Source organism: Thamnophis sirtalis, unplaced genomic scaffold, assembly GCF_051295495.1.
Source record: "Thamnophis sirtalis isolate CommonGarterSnake01/CBP01778 unplaced genomic scaffold, rThaSir2_p1.2 scaffold_1, whole genome shotgun sequence".
Lineage (NCBI taxonomy): Eukaryota > Metazoa > Chordata > Lepidosauria > Squamata > Natricidae > Thamnophis > Thamnophis sirtalis.
This window is the reverse complement of record NW_028261381.1, coordinates 64,796,187-64,821,781: the sequence shown is the minus strand read 5'-3', so window position 1 is coordinate 64,821,781 and position 25,595 is coordinate 64,796,187. Positions and strand designations below refer to the sequence as shown.

The 25,595-nt window shown below is 39.1% G+C and overlaps 3 protein-coding genes across 3 annotated transcripts; 2 read left to right on the top strand and 1 right to left on the bottom strand.

Annotated features, from left to right (window-relative positions):
- The first annotated feature begins 201 nt into the window (after positions 1 to 201).
- LOC148049464 (olfactory receptor 8D1-like) lies at positions 202 to 24,262 on the top strand. Its single transcript, XM_087703708.1, has 3 exons — positions 202 to 289; positions 21,480 to 21,488; positions 23,376 to 24,262. Exons 1-3 carry the CDS (start codon positions 202 to 204, stop codon positions 24,260 to 24,262), a joined length of 984 nt encoding a protein of 327 aa, XP_087559834.1.
- On the bottom strand, positions 11,023 to 11,970 carry LOC106543788 (olfactory receptor 5D18-like). The gene has a single exon (XM_014059867.1). The coding sequence runs from the start codon at positions 11,968 to 11,970 to the stop codon at positions 11,023 to 11,025; it is 948 nt and encodes a 315-aa protein (XP_013915342.1).
- On the top strand, positions 15,893 to 16,828 carry LOC148049465 (olfactory receptor 8D1-like). Its single transcript, XM_087715429.1, has one exon. It carries the CDS (start codon positions 15,893 to 15,895, stop codon positions 16,826 to 16,828), a length of 936 nt encoding a protein of 311 aa, XP_087571555.1.
- Positions 24,263 to 25,595: the final 1,333 nt, after the last annotated feature.

Sequence of the window (25,595 nt, the reverse complement as noted above, 5' to 3'; positions counted from 1 at the left end):
CTATTTATAAATATATATAAATATTATAAACACACAGACACAAAATCACATTAATGACATCTTTTAGTGTGTTATGTTTAATTGTGCATTTGTCACATCCAGTATGCAATAACATTTACAATTTAAATCTCTTTGCCCTAACAAAAGCCACCCAGTTACTCTAATTTCTTCTTAAGACCCAGAATACTGAACTCACAATATATGGATGGCAACAACTGTACCACATTGGATGAATTCGTTCTTGTGGGATTTACTGATCAATTAGAGCTACAGATCATCCTATTCAGAGGTGGTATACTGCCGGTTCGGACTGTTTCACCTGAACCAGGAACGAAAATTGCAGGTAGCTCCGCCCACCCGCCCTGGCTCTATGACATCCCATTTAGGCCCCTTTTTATCCAAGGTGCATGCACAGAAGGTTCACATTTGCGAACCCTTAGTGAAGGTAAGTGAATACCATCCCTGATTTTATTCATTATATTCCTTCTGGTTTATGTTATCATTCTGGTGGCAAATACTGGACTTATTGTAATACAAAGGATTGATTCTCATCTTCAGACCCCAATGTACTTCTTTCTCTGCAATTTGTCCTTCCTTGACATGTGCTATGCCTTCATCATCATCCCCAAGCTATTAGTGGATTTCTTATCGCCGAGAAAAACCATTTTGTATTCCAGATGTATGACCCAGTTATATTTTTATGCTGTTTCCACAACCACAGAATCTTATCTCATAGGTGCTGTGGCATACAATTGCTATGTAGCTGTTTGTAATACCTTGCTGTATACTGTCATCATGTCTCATAGACTATGTGACTGACTGGTATTGGAATCCTATGCATGCGGGTTTCTAAATCCAACAGTTTTACCTTAAAAATATCAATTGATGACTCCAACATCACTTTTAATCAAACTGGCCTGATCTGATATCCATCTCAATCGAATCCTTGTTTTTGTTTTTGTTGGATTTAGCAATAGCAATAGGAATAAGATTTATATACCGCTTCATAGGGCTTTCAGCCCTCTCTAAGCAGTTTACAGAGTCAGCATATTGCCCCTACAGTCTGGGTCCTCATTTTACCCACCTCGGAAGGATGGAAGGCTGAGTCAATCCTGAGCCGGTGAGATTTGAATCGCCGAACTGCAGATAACAGTCAGCTGAAGTGGCTGCAGTACAGCACTCTAACCACTGCGCCACCTCGGCTCTTACCACTACATTCATAATTCTCCTCTCTTACTGTTACATCTCATCTACCATCCTCATATGCATCTGGCCACTATTAGTTTTTTCTATGGAACCAGCAGGTCCTGACAGGTTCTGGAGAACCAGTAGCAGAAATTTTGAGTAGTTCAGAGAACTGGCAAATGCCACCTCTCACTGGCCCCAGAGTGACGTGGGAATCGAGATTTTGCAGTATCCTTCCCCTGACATGTTCACCAAGCAATACCCACCAAACCACACCATGCCCATCAAGCCATGCCCATAGAACCGGTAGTAAAAAAAAATGAATTTCACTGTATGAAACCCTTCTCTTTATGTATTTGTGACACAGCCAGTGGTGAAATTCATTTTTTTTACTACTAGTTTTGTGGGTGTGGCTTGGTGGGCGTGGCAGGGGAAGGATACTGCAAAATCTCCATTCCCACCCCATTCTGGGGCCAGCCAGAGGTGGCATTTGTCAGTTCTCCAAACTACTCAAAATTTCTGCTATCAGTTCTCCAAAACCTGTCAGAACCTGCTAGGACCAGCTCTAGTTTCTTCTTGGAACATAACATTGTTTCAGTTATGTATACTGTGGCAATCCCCTTTCTCAATCCTTTGATATACAGCCTCAGGAACCAAGAGATGAAGGTTGCCATAGTGAAGACAAGGGAGAGACTCAGAATGACAAAATTAAGGTGGCATCCACAGAGAATATTGTAGCTTAGAAAAGTCTTTCAGCTGACATGAGAAACAAGGAGAAGAGAACATTTTAAAGCAGGGGTGTCAAATTCATGTTGTCACATCATCACGTGACATATCACACACACACCCCTTTAACTACACTGGGTGTGGGTATGGCCAGCATGTGACACATCTGGCCCATGGGCTTGGAGTTTAACACCCCTGCTTTAAAGGATAACTAAAGCAAACCAAAGATTGAATAAAATAATGCTGAAAATTTGCCAAGAAAATTGCAGGGAGTTGTCTTCAGAATTGGACATGACTGAACAGATATCCAGAATATCCCCTGGAGCAGATACTTCTTACCTGTTCCACACTAACTATTTAGTTCTGAGTTGCTTAGGAGATCGGAGGCAATTTGAGCCCAATGATCTTTATTAATACAATCAGGAACTAATATAACAAGCAGTTTCTCTGACAGCTTTTTGTTCCCGAGCTGTCAGAGGAATAATCAATCAGAAGTCTGCAATTCTCCTGCTGGCTGGCTGCCACATCGGAACCAATAGGGTTGCTTCTATCCTTGACTGACACCTAGCAATCATAACCGCAAGGACTTAACACCCCTTCTTCCTAGACCACGCAAGCGTAGTCTTGTAAGTAGGCAGGCCAGTGGCGGCTCTGCACAGAACACCTCAGTTCCAGGGCTGGTGCTGGTGAAGAAACATGTCCAGGCTCCTCCTCTGCTGTGGGACCCATCGTGACATCATCAGCTGGAAACCTCCCACTTGTAGGCCGTCTGGACTCTACAGGTAGGTCTCTTGCCAAGAACACTTCAGGAGGTAGAGACGGTGGTTCCTCTGAAGCAGTGTTTTATAGCCGGTAGGTGGTAGTAGGTCTTTGAACTTGGTATTGCAACGGGGTTGGTTGAATGGCTTCATTGTCGGTAAGAACTTAAACTTGTTGTGGTAATGGAGGTGGTTGAGTGGCTTCATCGGCTTTTGACTGGTTGCAGTGCCACAGCTGATCTATGTGGCACTGCCACATCCATCCATCATTTAATCGGACCCTATAAGAACAGGGCCCAGTTACCTCTGTGATTTTACCCGGTACCCATTTTGGGTCACCTGTGCAATTTCTAGCAAACACCTAATCCCCAGGTAAAAAGTTCTGAGTCATTCCCTCTTGCGGCGTCTCTGTCGTGCACATTTGGTGCAGCCTGCCCAGGTCAGTTCATAGTCGTCGGCCCATCATGAGCTCGGCCGGACTTTTTCCAGACACTGGGCAGGGAGTTATGTGTTGTATGAACAGATAGCAAGAGATCTTGTTTGTTAAACTCCCTAACCCCATCCTACCCAAAGCTTCCTTTGCCGAAAGAACCACTCGCTCCACCCCAGCCATTACTGGCGGGGTGGTAAGGAGCCACCATGACATGCCAAATGCCTAATTTGGCCACAAAGGCCAAAGGCCTGGAACACCACTGAAGTTAACTGCAGCCCATTATCAAACACGATGGTGTCTGAAAAACTGTGTGTTGCAAATAGACACTGTAAAGCTCAGATGGTAGACTCCTCAGTAGTGGAATGCATGGGTGTTAATTCCACCTATGTAGAAAAGGCATACACTACCACAATCTCCAACTAGCCTTATACTGGCCCCACAAAATGCAAATGGATTCGGGACCATGGTCCTCAGGGAAGCTCCCACTCCCTGGGGTTTGCTGTGGGCAGGGCTGATTGGGATGATTGACAGGGTTGGCAGCTGTGAACCCATTTTGCAATAGCTTCATCCATTTTGGGCCACCAGACATAGCTGCGACCCAAAGACTTCATTCGCACTATGCCGGGGTGACCCTCATAGAGGAAACTAAGGATGGATTGGTGGAACGGTGATGGCACCACCACCCTGCTGCCCCATAATAGGCAATCTCTTACCACAGACAATTCTAACTGTCTCCTGTAATATGTTTTTCTGGTCGGTACTCCAGGCAATAGGAGTAGGCAGCCAAGAAAACTGGCCACTACGACTTACACAGGAGCCGGCAGCAACAAAATTCCCTCTATGTGTGACGATTGTTTGAGCATCCACAGTAGCGTCATCCACAGGCAATTGCTGATACCCTTGGGTCAAATCGAGTTTGGCAAAAATTGAACCCTGCCCCAAAGAGTGGAGCAGATGCTGCACCACTGAGCCAGGGTAAGGATTAGCCTGCAATGCTTTATTAATTGTCGATTTATAGTTGGCACAGATCTTAATGGATCCGTCTGACTTAATTGGAAGAACAATAGGGGTTTCCCACTTTGCATAGTCCACAGGTTCCAAAATGCCTTGAGCCAGCAGTTTATCAAGCTCTGCATCCACTTTGTCCCTTAAGACAAAGGGGACGCACTGCACCTTTAGTCTAATGGGAGGAACCTGTGCATATAAACTGAAGGAAATAGGTGACCCTGTATATTTACCTAGACTGTCGCTAAACACATCTGTAAACTCCTTTTCCAGGTCGGTGTAGTCATCAGTTTTCTTGGTGGTATGGACTCCTGCAATAGAAAGGCGAAGAGCTGCAAACCACTCAAGCCCCAAAAGGGTGGCTAGGGGGTCAGCAACTATAATTAGTGGCAGGCACCCTTTAAAAGCGAGGACTTAACACTAACTATGTTTTATCTTTATTAGAAAAGTTGTAACTTGTGGTGGTAAAGAGATGGAAATAATAGTTTGTTTATTATTTAATTAATTTTTGTGCTGCCCCACTCCCAGGGATGCTGAGCTTTTGAATTTTTGACCATATTGTATATGGTCATACACTTGTATATCTTTTTAGTGTATTTATATGTTGTTGTTTGTAAAGATTGTAATTTGCATAATCTACAGTAGAAGGTATTGTGTATGTATACGTATACGTATACGTATACGTATACATATACGTATACGTATATGTATATGTATATGTATATGTGTGTGTATATATATATCCTTGCATGCCTTTTGATATATCCATATTGAATTGTACATTCATTGTTTGCATATTCACATTATTCTTTAGATTTTCTCCCTGCTATGTCCGACATGTTTATGACTTACAGAACTTTCAACATACACTTAGAATATATCGTCTAGTTTGGAAAGTGTTGAAGGCTTGGGAATGTGTCCTGCTAGCTCCTTATTTCTTTTCTCCATAATTCTGGCAAAATTTACAAGCTTGCTAGAATACAAATTCAGCACTGATTTGTCTTCTGACCCCCCTCGTCCCACACCAACACACACTCTGAGCCAAAGATAAGTTACGGCATTTAATTAACAGACAGACAGGTCCTTGGCAGCAAACCAGCACAGACAAGCTTGGGTAGCAATCCAGCACAGATAAGGCTTGGCAGCAATCCAGCCTGCCAAGCTTACCATAATGTTCTCTGACATTGATTCCTGCGTTGACTTCTGCAAGAGGGGTGTGTGCACAAGCAGTCTTTTTATAGTCTGGAGAGGAGCCTAATGACCACCAGCTGAGTGCAATTACCTCCTGTAACTGCGCAACTGTTCCTGATGCCTATTAGCTCTTCGGTGCTGTGCATCCAGGAACAACTCACTGCTGGCGTCTGGCTCACTCTCCCTTGTCTCCTCCCCACTGGTCCAAGGATCAGGTGCCTCCTGGTGGCCAACCAGCCTCTCTGCACCCTGCTTGGAGTCGGAACCCTGTCAGGGTCCTCCACATCCTCCAGAGCCGACTCATAGGGCCTCTCGCTGTCGGACTCTGGTGGCAGCTCCAACGGCTCCTGATGAGCCACAACAGATTTGTATCAAGGATGCTATGCTAGCTTTCAAAGCATTTCTTTATTTCCTCTCACACCTGGAGGACATTCCAGCCTTATCTCCAATTCCTGAATTAATTATAATTACTTTCCTTTTTTTCTTATTATTATGCCCATACCTTCTATTTTGATCAATACCTTCGTTTTATATCTTAGTATCTTAAAATATCCTAGTTTATGTATTGCTGACATGCTTGCTCTTGGCTGCCCCAGTATTTTTCTGGAATTCTAAACCTTGGTAAAGGCACCATTTTCCTGTTAAGCCTCCCCAAATCAGTTACATCTTTAATAACAGTAGACAATTTTTGCTCTGAACATTGTCCCTGCTGTATTGATGGTTATGCCTATTTGTCAAGTATTTTTCTTGCCTTTATAGTCAAAGCTTGCCTTTTCTTGCCTTTATAGTCAACGCTGAGAAAGGTCCTCAGGCAATAAGAAAGAGTGTGCATTTCTTTAAATTTCAGACACAATTAATTCAATATTCAAGAGTAGGAATGTGTAGTGGACAATCTTTGTCTCCAAATTATGGATACTGGCAAAATGTGAACTGAGCTGGTCTTTTATATTACACAGCCTCAAACCTAATTACAGTACTCAATATCTAAACTTGTATAAACCCCACCTGCATGTCTAGGTTCTAGCAGAAGAGTTTAGTAGAAAAGGAAGAACAATTAAGAGTTGAAGAGTATGTTTTTCCAGAGGTCTTTTGATGCTGTATGTTCTGTTTCGGCTTTATTTTATTAAGTACTGAGATCACTGAGAGTCCTGGATTGCAGCAACATACAATTTGTTAAGTAAGTAAATAAGCAAGCAAGTAAATATATACATACATGCATGTATACATAAAGGTGTAGCTTAGATTCTTCCCCACTGCCCTAGTCAAACTGAAAGATCATCATTCCTTGTTTGACTTTCTCTACAGGTAATTGTCAGCCACAGATCAAAAGAAGACATGGTCAAGACTTGGCCAGACCTGAATTATCAATGTTCCTTGACATTTCTTTTAAATGGCATAGAGAATGGAAGGAGCTTTTTAAAAATTATTTTCAATTCTCTTGAGCAGTAATTAAAATACAAAAATAATAAGCAGAGGAGAATGGTATGTTTTGATGTTTAGGACATGGAGTACCTTTCCGTGATCATTTAAGACTCTTTTTAGAACTGTTTTATAAAATTATCACACACACACACACACACACACACACCACACACACTTTTTTCCTTTCTTACTCTATGGTTATAACTTTACTGAGCATGTACTTTTAAAAGAGGATTAAAAGTAGAAGTTCATAACTCTCTCTACTAATACCCAGGATACTAATGATATGTATTACCCAGGATAATGCCTAATTCCCAACTAACATCCAGGATGATTAAAAGTGGTTCACAAGTCTCCCCACTGTTTATATCCAGAGATAATGCATGCAACCACAGCATTTCTGGGTTGTAAATTGTTTACCAAGAGTGTTGTTAGCTCAGCTACTAGAGCTCAGCTTCCAGAGACTTATTTATTAATCTGAGTAAAATATTTATTTGATCAGTATTGTACAAGCAGCAGAGTTAAGTGGCTTTAATGTATCTAAACCCAGAGAGTTATTTTTTTAAATATGCCTCTGCCAAAATAGATCAGGGACAAAATAATTGATTATTTGGATATGTTGTATCTGAGGGAACTGGCCACTAACAAGATCACCAAAGTGGGGAATAAGGGAGAACTATATAAGTAAAGGGTTTTACATGCATGCACATGATTCAGAAACATAAAATAATATGTGAGAATTGTCAAGAAAATACTAAAACTTTAGAAATCCTGTCTATCATGAAGATTGTCATCCCAAATCAGCTGATCACTAAAAGCAAAAACATGTAATTAAAATCCATGATCTGATCTTTCAGAGGCTAATATTATCAATCTTTTAAGGCAAAACTTGTCAAAACCCTGATACTCAATCTATACTTATTAAAAGTCGGCAATATCATATATACACAATCAAACTAGTCATTCTCAGACTGAAAAATTTCTCCTGAATCAATGAGATGCAAAGAGAACAAAGTTCCTACATCATTAGCAATCAGAAGACTAAAGAAGTTCAATTGATAAGGTTTCACTGTTCAAGTCTTCACCAAATCTTCCTTCTATTCTGGTAGTGTGAAAGCATAATTATAGTATTAATGTTTTATTACAATTAATATAATTCTTAGTAAGTACATCAGGCTGCCATACTGCTATATAATATTATAATTATAACATCAAAATAACCATTATAAACTTTTTAAAAAAGAATTGTTGGACTCAATAAATACTATAGTATCAGACAGTGGTGAAATTCAATTTTTTTTTCTACCGGGTCTGTGGACATGGCTTGGTGGGCATGGTAGGGAAAGGATACTGCAAAATCTCCATTCCCATTCTACTCCTGAGGGAAGGATATTGCAAAATCTCCATTCCCACCCCACTCTGGGGCCAGCCAGAGGTAGTATTTGTCGGTTCTCCGAACTACTCAAAATTTCCACTACCGGTTCTCCAGAACCTGTCAGAACCTGCTGAATTTCATCCCTGGTATCAGAGGCAATCCCATGAGAAAGATATGTAAAAAAAAAATCAAGATGGCAGCTGCAATCACACATTCAAAGCTCTGCAAGCAATGCATATAAAAAGGGACAGTGTTTTGATTTCAGAGTTGTGGCCAAATCATAACTATTTTGATCTCACTTGTCTGACACTATCCTTAAGGTTTTTTTCAGGAACACATTCAGATGTCTCAAAACTCTGTTTGTTCTTCTGAAAATGTTAACCAAAGACTGCTAGTTTCACCAGTACAGACTATGGGAAAGTCTGCAGATTATGGATACTGCAGCATCTAAATACTGCCTGTGACCTGTTAACCTGTGACCTGTAAACCAATCATTTATGGCTGAGAAGCATGCTTATTTTCTGCCATGCTTTCTCCCCTCCCCCCTTTGGCCATGAAAAGTGCAGGGATATATCAGGTTACTGGATTGGCCTATATATATTGCAGAAATGTACATTTTATAGCCTCCCCCTGCTTCTTAAACTTAGGAATGTGTTATTTTAACATTTCAAGCATACTATACTCCAAGCCTTAACACATTCAAATGACCATAAAGGATGGGAAAGTGATTCCTAAGAGTTGCTGCACACACTGGCCAAAATCCATGTACAGTTTTGTGTAAGAGCCCCAGGCTGCCTCAACAGTTAAAATAGTGCCCTGTTCTGCTCCAGTTAAAAAAGGGGTTCAAATGCTTTTTAAAGCAGAGAACATTTTTCTGGCCTCTGCAGCTCCAAGATATCAGCAGAACATCTTCTTATGGATGATGCCCCCAAGAAAGTAAGAAACAGATGCTGGCACTCAGCTAAAATTGGTCCCTACTCAAATCCATCCTGTTTGCAGAATTAATTAATTAGAATTAAGGAGGGGATATATGGAGGTAGAGAAGAGGAGGAGGCAGAAAAAGCAGGAACAAACTCCACTTATTATTAAGGGTGTTGCATTTGCCTTCTAGTGTTACTCAGGAGCTCATCAATATTCATTAACAAATAGATGTCAGAGTTTATCAGTGGTGGGATTCAGCCAGTTCACACCTATTTGGTAGAACTGGTTGTTAACTTTCTAAGCAGTTCTGAGAACCAGTTGTTGGAAGAAATCTCCTTTTGTTTTTTTCCACTTTACAGGGCTAATCCTGTAAGGAAGGAAACATTCTGGTGTTGTTTATAGTCTAATCTTTATTGCTCTGCCTACAAAAACTGCCTCTCCAGTAACCTTTGTTACATTGTAACAGCTAAGGCGAAGCGCCCATCGACCTGAGTGATGTTGAGTTGGCCATGCCCACCCAGTCACATAACCACCAAGCCACGCCTACACAGCGGGTCATTAGGGCAGAGAACCGGGTGTTAAATTATTTGAATCCCAACACTGGAGTGTATGCAGCAGAGGAGGTGTTCAGCTGGTCCTTGCTGGTTTGGGCAAACCCACCCCAATGTAATATGCAAGCACTGTGCATGCACAGAAGGTGGGGCGTATGTGCATATGCGGCACGTGTGCTCATATTTGGGAACTGGTAGGGAAGGTAAATGAATCCCACTGCTGGTATGCAGGAAATATTTCCCCTGCCTGCCTTATCAATGATTTCTTTTCAGGAAGAACTCATGTTCCATCTCAAGCCTTCTTAGGGACATGAGCCTTATGAATCCATAGTTTTATAATAAAGGAGGCCATCATGAGAGAAAACATCCAGACTTTTATTCTGGTATATTTTAAGTAATACTTTCTCTGCCAGTAGTGTTCAAGAAATGCATTACAAAGCTACACAATCACAAATATAGGAATTCTGGAACTTCCTTTAGGTTTCCTTTTGAGAAATGCATTTTCTCTGTCAATGCAAAGGACGGGTTTTTATGAGCACTTGGCTGTTAGGGTCTGTCTTTATATATCACTTGGTTGCCCTGCAAGTACATGAGAAAATCTACTGTATTTTTTGGAGTATAACACACCTTTTTTCCTCAGAAAAGGGGCTGAAAATCTGGGTGCATCTTATACATCGAATACAGCATTTTTTGCCTCCTGAAACCCCGCCCCTTCACCAAAATGGCCGTGCATACCCTTATGGAGGTTTTCAGAGAGCTCCTGAGGGCTGGGGAGGGCAGAAATGAGCAAACAACAGACCATTCCACCCCACAGCAGCACTCATGCAATTTCTTTGACAAAATCGGACCCATTTTCATGAAAAACGGGTCGTTTTTGGGAAGTTTGCAAAGTGCAAAAACTTTTTTTTCCTTTTGGAAAGCTCTTTAACTGATTGATGAGAATTACATTGATCAAGTGCTGTGCCAGCAGAAACACCTACCTACCTACTGTATTTCCCTCTCTATATATTTCTCTCTCTCTATCCCTCTACCTACCTACCTACCTACCTACCTACACAAACTCTCTCCCTCCCTTCCCCCCTACTGTATTTCTCTATCTCTATTTCTCTCTATATATATCCATTAATCTACCTATCTATCTACCTAACTACTCTCTCTCTCTTTCCCTACCTATCTACTGTATTTCTCTCTATGTATCTCTTTCTATTTCTCTCTCTCTATCCCTCTATCTACCTACACTCTCTCTCTATCTCTCTCTATTTCTCTCTGTCTATCTCTTTATCTACCCACCTACCTAACTACTCTCTCTCTCTCCCTCTCCACCTACTGTATTTCTTTCTCTTTCTCTCCCTCTCTATCCCTCTACCTACCTACCTACTTTTTTTTAAGTTGCATCTTCAAAACCTTGATGCATCTTATCCTCCAGTGCATCTTTTACTCTGAAAAATATGGTATTTAGCACGTTGATGGAGAAAAAACTTTTCTCTTCACCAGCCTTTGAAAAGCTCCTTTTACTTCTTTGTTTCTCAGACTATAAATCAGAGGATTCAGCATGGGAATCACCATCGTGTAGAAGACAGAGGTAATTCTGTTTGAATTTCTTCCATGGATTGCATTAGGCTGGCAGTATATTAGAAGAATTGTCACATGGAAGACTGAGATTGCTGTGAAGTGAGAGGCACAAGTGGAGAAAGCCTTGCATTTTCCCTCGCTGGAGTGAATCTTTGAAACACACACGATAATTAAAGTGTAGGACATGAGAATAATGATGATGGTACTACTCTCCACAAAAGTGGCAAAAATGAAAAGCAGCATCTTATTGAGCTGGGTGTCTGAACAAGACAGAGTTAACACTGGCACAACATCACAAAAGAAGTGGTTGACAATATTTCCACAGAATGGTAGCCGAAAAGCAGAGATTGTATGAACTAGAGCACAAATAATGCCCCACAGATAAGAACTAATCACTAGAAAGATGCAAACATTTTTGGACATAATCACAGTATACAATAAAGGGTTACAAATGGCCACATACCGGTCATATGCCATTGCAGCCAAGAGAAATGATTCAGCAACAACAAACATGATGAACAGGTACATCTGAACTGCACATGCAAAGAAACAAATGCTTTTTACTGCAGAGGCAGTACCCATCAACAAATTGGGTGTTATAGATGAAGAGTAACAAATGTCAATCAAGGATAGATGGCTGAGGAAGAAATACATTGGGGTATGGAGACGAGATTCAACCTTGATTAACAGGATGATCCCAAGATTTCCCACCACAGTCATAATGTAGATCACAAGAAACATCAGAAAGAGAATGACCTGTAGATCTCCTGGATGGTCTGAGAAACCCAAAAGAATGAATTGGGTCACCAGTGTGTAATTTCCTTTCTCCATTCCTTTCAGATTACAAACTGGAAAGTATCATATTTGATATAGTATGAGGAGACATTTGACCTAGAAACCAGCTAAAGAACGTAACGATTTGTTTCTGCATCATATTTTGTTCTTCAAAGAGTGATTTCTTTTTTCACCTGTGAATGATGCTCCTTGGGGGGGGGAGAGAAATAAAAAAATTGCAATAAAGGAGTCTTTATCAACATTATTTTTTTTAAAAAAAACTCATCATGTGACTGCCAAACCAATCACTTCCAATCAAAGTATTTGAGAAGAGATTTTAAGTAAAATCCTTCATGATGTTGCAATCCCAGTTGTAGTTATTTTTCTATATCATATTGGATCTGTCTGTCTGTCTGTCTCTCTCATCAGCCATAAAGTCGAGACAGCAGTCAAACAGAACTCCATTGCTAATTGGATGATGGACTGTGCAAGAAAGATCCATCAGGACCAGCTATTATGGGAAAGTAGCATCACATTAGTCAATGTTTCTATGAAGATTGGAAATGCTTGAATTTCACAGGCAGAGAGAACAATTGAAATATTAAACATAGTTCCCAATTTAGAGCTGTTAGAAAATTATTTACTTAGCACCCGATACAACTAGTAGTCAATCTCTACATCCAGATGAGAGCAAGCATACAAATCCCTCAGTACAGCTAACAAAAAATATAACTTTATATTTGTTATGAAACATCAGCTGACATAAAAGCATTTAACTGGCAAAATGGATAATAGGCGGCAAAAGCAGGGGGGAAAAAGACATGAACAGGAACACATTTATATTATCTATATCAATCAAAAGGGGCATAACTTTCCAGAGCGTAGACTGTAAATAATTCAAATGGATATTCCAAAAAGGAGATTTCCCTTTGGTTGTTCAGTTTTAATCCCTTATGTCCATAGTACTAACAGAATATTGATGAAAGTAGGATACTATTCTGCACCATGAAAGGAACAATTTGGTGGTATGAGAAGGCCTCCAAAGGCATTTCCCCCCAGCATAATATTTTACTAGGTCTCTTTCTGTTGCAAGCACATGTACCTTCCATTGATCACCAGATAAATGGATAAATAAAAATACTCTGATTGCAACCTGTACCTGTCATGTTCAAATTACCACAAAATGAGAAACAAAGTTGAAAGCCCCCTACTCAAGTTATCACAATCAACCCTTAACTATATGGACAGCTTTCTGGTTTTCACAGGGCTCAGACTGAAGGGTGCCTCTTGGATTAGAAAGTGAATGGATTCCAATTTGTCAAGAGGGTCCTAAGCATTGCTCTGCAAAGCTTCTAAGGGGCAATTCAATTTGACAAAGCGTTGATCAAATTACCTCTTTGAAGCAGTTTCTAAACTGAAGCAAGGTTCAATTTAAAGGACCAGCTTTCCCATTATTGCCTATGTGCAAATCTTTTCCCCCAAAAAACCTAGATTGATTCTTGAATAGAATAAATTTGCCCTGCATGCTGACTTGCAAATAATTGAATCATGTTTTCTTCACATTTCAGATCTCCTGTTTGATTTTCAAACTTTAAATTAGATTGGCTAAATTTAATTTTATTCCAGAACTTACCAAGTGCCATTTGACATTGGAAAGCAACAGAGCAGCTATAGACGCCTGCAGTTGCCTTGCCAATGGCAACAGACTCCTCTTCCTGACCTCAAAGGCAAATGCTACTAGAATGCATGAGGGGGCCTTTTTCAATCATCCCTGTGCCCTTTGGGATGTGATCTCTAAGTACTTTAAATTTGTCTCCTCGAGAGGATGGATTCCTCAAGCAATATCGACAACAATGAAAGATTTCTATAAGAGTTGCATATTTTTCTTTCACATAGCTTTGTCTCCTCTTATCCAGCCAGGCACCAGCTTTCTTTTCCAAACTTTAACATCCAGGATCCTGAGCCAAGCTATTCTCCTATGTGATAAAAGAGAGATCACAGCAGCCCTATGTATATTTCTCTGAAGGTTGAGTCATGGCAACTGGACTTATTTTCTTATTGGTTTGAGACATTTCACAGCCCATACAAGCAGCTTCATCAGTCACAGCAAGAGCTGAATGTACCAATTCTTTCTTCAGGAGGTTAATGCTGGAGGAGTTGGTACATTCCAATGACTCTGCCTAATTAAATTGCTCTGACTCAGGAAGCTACTTGGATGACCAATAAAATTACTCTAACAAGAAAATAGGTCCAATTCAGAGGTGGGATGCTAATTTCTTTACTACTGGTTCAGGCGCTGTGGTCTGGGCACTCTGCCAGCTCTATTTTCACTGCAAGAGAGTTACAGGAGGCTGCCCTGGCCAAAAATGGATTTTTTTGCTATTTTTGTTGAGAGAGGCACAGCAGGTCCAATCTTCACTGTTTCCAGGCTGGCCCTATGGCCCAGATCTACCGCCCCCACCCCCCGCCTTGGGTTTGACACCCCTGCTATAGGATAAAAAGAAAATTAATGATAGAGGAAATCATTTTCTAAACTAGCTGGTTCAAGGCTGGCCAAAGCAGTTATTGGCTTGTCTTTCCTCTATGACTGGAAACAGCTTCAGCTGCAGAGTCAAAGTTTTCAACTTTGAGTTACAGCCCTAGTTCCACTTCACAGACTGGACTCATAATTACCTCTGCTTTGCCAGAAAGCCCTTCAAGCATATCTTACAAACTGCTGAAGACCATCTGAGAAGCTACAAAGGTACCTTATGGCCAGAATACCACATGGCTCTTCACAGTTTTTTCATCATGCTGCTGAAAATATCCTAATTTTATTAGCAAATGTTGGACTTTATTGACTATTTTTAAAGGTTTCTTTTTTGTCAACTGGTCCTAATCACAATGATATTATTTCCTGGCACACAGTAAACCATTTTGTGCCACAAGCACAACGTATGGCTCCTAATGAGATGCATAGAGGAAGGTGCAATGTATGAACTTCATCTAGATATTTTCACTGGTTTTCCTAAATGAATCCTCCCAGGGCCCCTTCAGCAAACAGTTAAATGACAAGTAAAAACTATTAGAAGCAAGACGTAAGCAAATTTAACATTGAACATTATTCTTGAGTCCCCAGAGTGAGTGAGATCATAATTCAGAAGCACTTGGGGAAAGAATAAATTATTTTCAGCAATTCATAGTTCCAGACAAACACCAAGAAGCAGAATTTCATCATGAGGTTAAAATGAGAAGACCTGTCCTCTCCATTCAGGCCTCTTCGAAGGTACATTCCCTTTTTATCTATGGCATCTGATACCATTACCTCTATTAATCAGTTGTACTGGGTGATGGCTTTGCACATTCAGAAAGGTTAGTTTCTTATGGAAGAGAAGGCCAGCAAGAGTCAACCTTTCCCACTGCCTCCTATATATTTCTGCATTATATTCCATGCTGGAGCCACTTTTTAAAGGGAGAAGAGCAGCAATGAAGGGGAAAGATAACTGAAAATTGGTGGGTGCATCATTTGTGAATCAGAGTGCTTCCTTTTATTTCAGTTTTAACAATAATAGTAAATAGTTATGATGATGTATGCATCTTATGATATGTACAGCTGGAAAAAATCTGACTTTAGATAGCAGGGAAGAAATTTAAATTAGAGTGGGGAAACAGATTTATTATTGATATAAAGGGGGGCTGAAAGAGGACAATAATAGTATACAGTAGTCAGATTTGTATCTATCAGGAATAGGAAATAAATTATAATCTTGAATGAATAACTAGATTTGGCACAGGCTGGGCTACAGGAGAAGGATGGAAATATTGAACTGAAGTTGATTCTAAAATTTCAACTTAGAATGACAATGGAAGTAACCAGGAAAACAATTTATAACATGTTGTTATTTTTAAATATTGGCTACTTTAAAAATGTGCTTTTCTCCAGTTTCAGTGGTGTCATCTGGCAAAATTAAAGACTGTGTGCAAACTTTTCATCAAAGAAATGTCTGAAGGAAATGTCTCTATGGGAAGTGATTTTATTCTTATGGGTTTTACAGATCAGTATATATTCCAAATGTTGTCTTCTTTGTTTTTCTCAGCTGTTTATATTTTTACCATTGTTGGAAATCTTGGCATGATTTTATTAATCAGGACTGACTCACGACTCCATACACCTATGTACTTCTTCCTGAGTCATCTTTCTCTTATAGACATGTGCTATTCTTCTACAATTGTTCCTAAAACTTTGGTGAATTTCTTAGCAGGCAAAAAGACCATTTCATTTGCTGGATGTACCACCCAATTATTCTTCTTTGCAGTTTGTGCTACCACTGAGAGCTACCTGCTGGCTGTCATGGCCTATGATCGTTATGTTGCAGTTGGCAAGCCTCTGCTTTACACCGTTGTCATGTCTCAGAAAGTTTGTGAGGGGTTACTGGCTGGGGCATATTTCATGGGTGTGATGAGCGCAATTATACACACTACCTCTATATTCCGTCTCCCATTCTGTCGTTCTCATAAGATCAACCACTTTTTCTGCGATGGACCCCCAATCCTAACCCTAGCCTGCTCAGACACTCATTTCAATGAGACACTTCTTTTTGCTGTGGTTGGGTTCAACGTCTTGCTCACGACTGCATTCATTCTAGCATCCTATTTGTCTGTCCTCGCCACTGTGCTGACTATTCACTCTGCTGAAGGCAAGTGCAAAGCCTTCTCCACCTGTGCTTCCCACTTGGCCACTGTTACATTGTACTATGGAAGTACCCTTTTCATATATTCACGGCCAAGCTCAAGCTCTTCCCAGGATCAGGACAAAGTGGTTTCTGTGTTGTACTCGGTTACAATCCCCATGCTTAACCCACTAATTTACAGCATGAGAAACAAGGAAGTGAAGGAGGCTCTTAGAAGAACAAGAGGCAGATTCCATCCTTCATGATGCCAATGGCACCAAGTAGTGCAATCTCAGCAAATACAATACAGGTAATTTCTTTTTGCACAATAAATGGATGGGGTAGTTAACCAAAAGTTTGAGGGGCTGGGAGGAATATTGGGAGATGTCTTTTAAATATATATATATATATATATATATATATATATATATATATATATATATATATATATATATATATATATATATATATATATATATATATATATATATATATATATATATATATATATATATATATATATATATATTCTTTTTAAACAAAACAACACATACAAAACAAAGCAAGAGAAAAAAACAACTTTCCTCCATTTCATCAAGCATGTCGTTTGGTTACAAGTTTTTGTGCATCAATTCTTAAGATTAAGAATAACATCACTGGCTTTGCATTAAACATAACTGAATATTTCACTGTCATTGAGCATTATGTGTTCAAATTACCATTAATATTCTTTCATTTGTAACAATCCTTATTTCCTTGAATTCATAATTATCTATCAAATAACAATGTCTTTAAAGTATTATAATATCACCTATCTCCAAGGAGAAAAAGCGGAGATTAGAACAAAGAATTCCTATTAATTTATAATATACATTCATATTTTCAATTGCCCATAATGTCACCAATCATCCAGAATTCCAAAAATAATTTTCCATTATTAATTATTAATCCATATAGTGGTTAAGTATTTCAAATCATATATATATTAATTGTTCATTACATCATCATTGGTCCATTTAATATACAAATATTTTTCTAATATAAAATGGTCGCTACATGCAATTACACCAAAGTGTTCAAATCATCCCACACTTATACGTTGAGATCATTATTGTCCTTTATGTATCATGAGAATAGTGCTCTATATCATAATGAGGGAGAAAAAACTTCATAACAATGACTATAAATTTCTATTACTACATAAGTAAACAATATCATTCTCTGGTTTTTTTATTTAACCATTGGTAAAACAAGTCCCATACTTTATAATATTGCTTGTCATTTTGTTCTCTAATTTCAAATGTAAGCTTACTCATTTCAGCACATTCCATTATTTTTCAAATAGTTTCCTCCTGTGATGGTATTTCTCATTTTTCCAATTTTTGGCAAATACAATTCTAGCAGCTGTTAAAACATTTACAAATCGGGTGTTTCAAGTCCTTATTGTATGTTTCTGGTATTATTCACAATAAAAAGAGTACCGGTTTTAAGTCTATGTGTTTATGTATCATTTTCTCCAACCACATGTCAATTTTAGTCCAATATCTTTTAGCTTCAGTACAAGTCCACCACATGTGACAGTATGTGCCTGGCGTCTGATGACATTTCCAACATTTTTCGGATTAATTCTTGGACATTCTAGCAATTCTCGTTGGGGATAGATGCCACCTGTAAAGCATCTTATACAAGTTCTCTTTATATGCAGTTGACATTGTCATTTTATAGTTTTGAGTCCACAGTTTTTGCCATTTCTCTAATTCAATCCCATGCCCAAAGTTTTTTCCCCAAGCTAACATAGTTTCTTTGACTTGTTCTTCCTGAAGTTTCACCTCTAATAAGTAGCCATAGAGTTTTTTAATTACCTTTTCATTGGTACCTGTTAAGATTTTATTGTAAAAACCCTCCTTTTTTCAATCTTTATTATATCTAGAATGTATTTGCACATATGAATACCAATTAACTTCAATACCTTCCTGTTTCAAATATTGTATAGATTTGAGTTCACCCTCTGTATTTAATAATTCAGCATATCTAACTGTTTGTTGCTGTTTGTATATTATTGAATATGAAAAAGCTTCAATGGTTGATATCCAGACTGGAATTTTTAAATAGTGTAGCCTCTTAACCTTCTCCCAGTTTAATAACAAAGCCTCTCTTATATAGTGCCTCCTAAAATAACCATGTGCTTTAGTTCCCTTATATCATAAAAAAGCATACCATCCCAGCAGCAAGTCGTGTCCCTCTAGGTTCAAGAGCCTACCATTTCTTAACATTATCCATTTCTTGATCCATATGAGACTAGCTGCCTGGTAGTATAGCTCCCAGTCAGGTAATCCGAATCCTCCTCTTGATTTAGCATCTTGCAACACTTTGTGTTTTATTTTTGCTTTTTTCCCCTGCCATAGGGGAGATGTCTTTGAAGGTCAACTTTAATGTCTTTGAAATGCCACCCTTTCAAACAGCCTCATTCTCTACAGCAAAGCTCCTACACATTTTTGTGTTTCATTTTAAATTAACTGAACTTTTGCTGGAGTTTTTTAGAATATAAATATAGTCTGTGAAGACTTTTTTTGCAAGATGGGACAAAGTAAAAGAGAATTTGTATGAGGCTTAAATGTATTCCCTACAGAACTGAAAAATACCTACATACTGCATAAAAACAGCTTGTATTCTATAATTTGGAACGTCACCATCAAGGAAGCAATGAAGTAAACAGCTGCTTCTCATATGTTCAATCATTTAAACATTTTTATTAAATATCCTAAACATAATAATAATGTAAAAATACAAACATCAAAATTCACAAAGATCTCAAATGTTATGAAACTAGCCTATTATAGGATAACTACTTGTTATCCTATAGACAGGATAATGGTTAGAAGGGTGATAATTAGAAACACAACCTGTCATATCTCGTAAAAAAGTGGGGGAGAAAGAGGAGGAAGGGAGGGAGAAAAGAAAACTTCAAAACTTCTAGTCTATTTTTTCACAATGGTAAGTGTTGTAAGTAATTTGGGAATGATTTTGCTGATCAGAATGGACACTCAGCTTCATACCCTATGTACTTTTTCCAATTAGGCTGAAGCAAGACAGCCATTGGAATTTGAAACTAATGAATTAAAATATGACTGAAGAGCTGGGGAAATGTATCTGGAGTCACATTATATTTGTAAGTTTTTAAAATGCAGCTCAGAATCTGATGAATCAAATTAACATGAGGCTACTGATGATCAGTTTTATTTTTCTGCAAAAAGTAAAACTGGGCGACCTTTAATCTCCCACTTTAAATGGAGCAGGCAGAGAGAGAAAAGCAGGCGCGACCACAAAAACTTTTTCTCAAAGTTCTTATAGTTCACACAGCTTGCACAGATCATCATAGTGTTAGAAACATTATTTCATATCATGCAAATCTCTTGATTTTCTCAGCACTTTGAAAACAATGGACTTTAGAAGGGGAAAGAAATACATTTTCTGGCACATAACTCAGAGTTTTGTTAGGGAATGCTATCACATTGCTGAGAATGCACATTTTAAGTTACAGCAAAACAGGCAGAATTCACATTTTGCATTTCACAAGTTACTTTATCTAGGCTACATGGCAATTTGCCTAGAGGCTTTATCTTTGCAGTTGGCACATTAGGTTACACTGGAGCTCACCCCAGCAGCAATTAACAAAAGCTGAATTAGGTTTTAATCTATGTATGCTCTAATCCTTTCATATTAATAGTCTACATTTTCTCCATTTCTCAGAAGGCAGCAGAGAAGCATTTAGCTGCTCTGGGCTGAAACTGAAAAAATTAAAGATGCTCAGAACAATTAGTCCTTGAATGGGTGACCACTGACAACACTGGAAACCCCCAAATCTTATAAGTCATAAAATTAGGAAGCTTAAAAAATATCTTGGAAGAAGGCAACAACAAAGAATTTTCATAGCACTGACATCCTTCAAGAAAATCCTATCATACCCCACACAGAGTGTCTATGAAATCATCAGGAATCAAGCTTGATTTGAAGAAACCATTACTTTTGCTTCTTTCTCCAGGAGCTCAAGGCAGCTTAAACAGCACTTATTCTCCTTCAATTTCCCCCCAAAACTATATATGTTAATGTTGATTGAATGATAATGACTGGCCCCAAACCAGTAAATTTCCATGTCTGAGAATTATTACCTAGACTTCCAAGCACAAGTCCAATGCCTTAGCCATTAAACATATTGTCCTCTCAATGACTTGTTTTATTTCTTTGTTTGATTGCATGCATGGCTGACAATACTCAATAATCTCTTCTTTGTGACTAAATATTTATTTTCAGATCACCTATAGTCTCCGAAGCTTCCAAGATTAGTATACTTCGATTTATTGCCAAAACCAGAGAAAGTGAATATTTTATAAATGCTCTACGTCATTCTGAAAATAAACTAATGGGATAATAATTATGGTAAGTGGCTCAGAGGAAAATAGCCATACCACATCAAGGAACTTCTCTTGATGAACAAGTGATAATGTAGGTTTGTTTTTTTTAAAAAAAAGAATAATCCAATAGGACAAGGGTGTCAAACTCGATGTCAGCCCTGAGGGTCATTTTTTTCTTTGGATCTTCAGGGCTGCCACATTTAATACTGTGAGAAAAAAGGAGGGGGTTGCATGGAGTTGGTGGAGATATATAGCCATAACAACATTCTTTTCTCTGGGGGTCAAGAACGTTCAGCCTACACCTGGAGAGGCATGACTGGGGAACTTCTCCAGTTGGGATGGTGGATTGATTGGACCATGTGATGGACATGTGAGTGCAAGGGAAGGGACTTTGATTTTCCTTTGGATTGGGAGAAGCTGGGGGCTTTCAGATTCAGATTTTCCCAGATGTGCCAATATGACATCTCCAATAAAATGGAATGTTGAGGAACTGTTGGCCTCGGAGTGTTCTTTGGTTGGGCGTGTTACTTGAAAACCTGATGCTCAATTTCTTGACATCACTCGTGTCAGAGGCTCCTATGGTTCGAGCACTTTACCAGCTCTTTTTCACTGCAAGAGTGTTACAGGAGGCTGCCGTAGCCAAAAATGGATTTTTTTGCCATTTTTGTTGGCAGAGGCACTGCAGGTCAGACTGTCATTGTTTCCAGGGTGGGCCTATGGCCCAGATCTGGCCCCTAGGCTTGAGTTTGACACCCCTGCTATAGGATAAAGAGAAAATTAATGACAGAGGAAACATCATTTTCTAAATTAGCTGGTTCAAGACTGGCCAAAGCAGTTGTTGGCTTGTCTTTCCGCTATTTGTTGGCTTGTTTTCCTCTGGCCTTCCGGAAAGCCATCAAAACCTGGCTGTGCCAGCAGGCCTGGGGTTGATGAGTTCCCTTCCCCTCTCGACTTGTATGGCTATGTGATTTTCGTGTATTTTAATTATGTGTACTGTGTTTATGTCCCCTTTCCCCCTGAGTTGTTCGCTGCCCTGAGTCCCTCCTGGAGAAGGGCGGCATACAAATAAACTAAATACAAAACTAAATACAATATCACTGGAAACAGCTTCAGCTGCAGAGTCACAGTTTTCAACTTTGAGTTACAGCCCTAGTTCCACTTCACAGACTGGACTCATAATTACCTCTGCTTTGCCAGAAAGCCCTTCAAGCATATCTTACAAACTGCTGAAGACCATCTGAAAAGCTACAAAGGTACCTTATGGCCAGAATACCATGTGGCCCTTCACAGCTTTTTCACGATACTGCTGAAAATATCCTAATTTTATTAGCAAATGTTGGACTTTATTGACTGTTTTTAAAGGTTTCTTTTTTGTCAACTGGTCCTAATCACAATGATATTATTTCCTGGCACACAGTAAACCATTTTGTGCCACAAGGATGACACTTATGTAGTCCCCAATGAGATGCATAGGGGAAGGTGCATGTATGAATCTCATCTAGATATTTTCACTGGTTTTCCTAAATGAATCCTCCCAGGGCCCCTTCAGCAAACAGTTAAATGACAAGTAAAAACTATTGGAAGCAAGACGTAAGCAAGTTTAACATTGAACATTATTCTTGAGTCCCCAGAGTGAGTGAGATCATAATTCAGAAGCACTTGGGGAAGGAATAAATTATTTTCAGCAATTCATAGTTCCAGACAAACAAGTACATAACACCAAGAAGCAGAATTTCATCATGAAGTTAAAATGAGAAGACCTGTTCTCTCCATTCATGCCTCTTCGAAGGTATTTTCCCTTTTTATCTGTGGCATCTGATACCATTACCTCTATTAATCAGTTGTACTGGGTGATGGCTTTGCTCATTCAGAAAGGTTTGTTTCTTGTGGGAGAGAAGGCCACCAAGAGTCAACCTTTCCCACTGCCTCCTATACATTTCTCCATTATATTCTATTCTGTAGCCACATTTGAAAGTGAGAGGAGCACCAATGAAGGGGAAAGATAACTGAAAATTGGAGGGTGCATCTTTTGTGAATCAGAGAGCTTCCCTTTATTTCAGTTTTAACAATAAGAGTAAATAGTTTAACTAGATTTGGCACAGTCTGGGCTACAGGAGAAGGAAGGAAATATTGAACTGAAGTTGATTCTAAAATTTCAATTTAGAATGACAATGGAAGTAACCAGAAAAACAGTTTATAGCCTGTTGTTATTTTTAAATATTGTCTATTTTAAAAATGTGCTTTTCTCTAGTTTCAGTGGTGTCATCTGGCAAAATTAAAGACTGCAAACTTTTCATCAACGAAATGTCTGAAGGAAATGTCTCTATGGGAAATGATTTTATTCTTGTGGGCTTTACAGATCAGTATATATTCCAAATGTTGTCTTTTTTGTTTTTCTCAGCTGTTTATATTTTTACCATTGTTGGAAATCTTGGCATGATTTTATTAATCAGGACTGACTCACGACTCCATACGCCTATGTACTTCTTCCTGAGTCATCTTTCTCTTATAGACATGTGCTATTCTTCTACAATTGTTCCTAAAACTTTGGTGAATTTCTTAGCAGGCAAAAAGACCATTTCATTTGCTGGATGCACCACCCAGTTATTCTTCTTTGCAGTTTGTGCTACCACTGAGGACTACCTGCTGGCTGTCATGGCCTATGATCGTTATGTTGCAGTTTGCAAGCCTCTGCTTTACACCGTTGTCATGTCACAGAAAGTTTGTGAGGGGTTACTGGCTGGGGCATATTTCATGGGTGTGATGGGTGCAGTTATACACACCACCTCTATATTCCATCTCCCATTCTGTCGTTCTCATAAGATCAACCACTTTTTCTGCGATGGGCCCCCAATCTTAACCCTAGCCTGCTCAGACACTCATTTCAATGAGACACTTCTTTTTGCTGTGGTTGGGTTCAACGTCCTGCTCACGACTGCATTCATTCTAGCATCCTATTTGTCTGTCCTCGCCACTGTGCTGACTATTCACTCTGCTGAAGGCAGGTGCAAAGCCTTCTCCACCTGTGCTTCCCACTTGGCCACTGTTACATTGTACTATGGAAGTAGCCTTTTCATATATTCACGGCCAAGCTCAAGCTCTTCCCAGGATCAGGACAAGATGGTTTCTGTGTTATACTCGGTTACAATCCCCATGCTTAACCCACTAATTTACAGCATGAGAAACAAGGAAGTGAAGGAGGCTCTTAGAAGAACAAGAGGCAGATTCAAACTTTCATGGTGCCAATGGCACCAAGTAGTGCAATCTCAGCAAATACAGTACAGGTAAAAAAATAATTTGCACAATAAATGGGTAGGGTAGTTAACCAAAGGTTTGTGGGGCTGGGAAGAATATGGGGGAGATGTCTTTGAAGGTCAACTTTAATGTTTTTGAAATGCCACCCTTTCAAACAGCCATGTTTCTGTTTCGATCTGTTTTTGACTTAGTTCAGCAACATTGGTATATTTCTTATTGACCTCTGTTTAATTTATAAAACAGTGTGTCATCAGTCTATGTGGCAAAGTCCCTACAGAATTTAGTGTTTCATTTTAAATTAACTGAAATTTTGCTGGAGTTTTGTAGAATATAAATATAGTCTTTGAAGACTCTTTTTGCAAGATGGGACAAAGAAAAAGAGAATTTGTATGATGCTTAAATGTACTCCTCACAGAACTGAAAAATACCTACATATTGCATAAATACAGTTTCTATTCTATAATCTAGAACATCACTATCAAGGAAGCAATGAAGTAAACAGCTGCTTCTAAAATGTTCAATCATTTAAACATTTTTATTAAATATCCTAATCATTGTAATAATAATGTAAAAATACAAACATCAAAATTCACAAACATCTCAAATGTTATGAAACTATCCTACTATAGGCTAACTATCTGTCATCCTATAGACAGGATAACGGTTATAAGGGTGATAATAAGAAACACAACCTGTAATATCTCATTAAAAAGAGGGGGAGAAAGAGGAGGAAGGGAGGGAGAAAAGAAAACTTCAAAACTTCTAGTCTATTTTTTCACAGTGGTAAGTAATTTGGGAATGATTTTGCTGATCAGAATGGACACTCATCTTCATACACCTATGTACTTCTTCCTTAGTAACTTAGTTTTCATAGATGTTTGTTATTCCTCCAATATTATCCCCAAAGCCTTGGAAAATTTTCTGGCAGAGAAGAAACCCATTTCCTTCACAGGATGCATCATCCAGATTTATTTCTTTGTTGCTCTCGTAAGTACAGAGATCATTTTTGGGGGGTTGATGCCCAAGGAACAAGAGCATCAGACTGATGGTCTAGTGGAAGGAAAGTGGTTCTTGGAATGGGACTGGAAACCACAGCATCTGGGGAGTGGTGGCATAGTTCGCATTGATTGGGACTGGAGGTCCCAGATTACCAATCTTTGCCAATGTAGGGATGGAGCGAGAGATGTTGGACTGAGGATGAAGAGAGGGAGTGGAGCTACACCACCAGCCCTGGAAGTAATACCATGGAGATCCTGCATGAACACTTTGGGGAGGCTAGTTTTCAGGATGCCCCTTCCTGGCAGCATGGGCATCGGGGTTGGATGGCCTTGGTTCAGAGACACGATTCCATCTGGCTAGGCTGAAT

Excerpts from the sequence above, each read along its gene's own strand:
- LOC148049464 (XM_087703708.1), top strand. The coding sequence starts at position 202 with ATGGATGGCAACAACTGTACCACATTGGATGAATTCGTTCTTGTGGGA.
- LOC106543788 (XM_014059867.1), bottom strand. The coding sequence starts at position 11,970 with ATGGAGAAAGGAAATTACACACTGGTGACCCAATTCATTCTTTTGGGT.
- LOC148049465 (XM_087715429.1), top strand. The coding sequence starts at position 15,893 with ATGTCTGAAGGAAATGTCTCTATGGGAAGTGATTTTATTCTTATGGGT.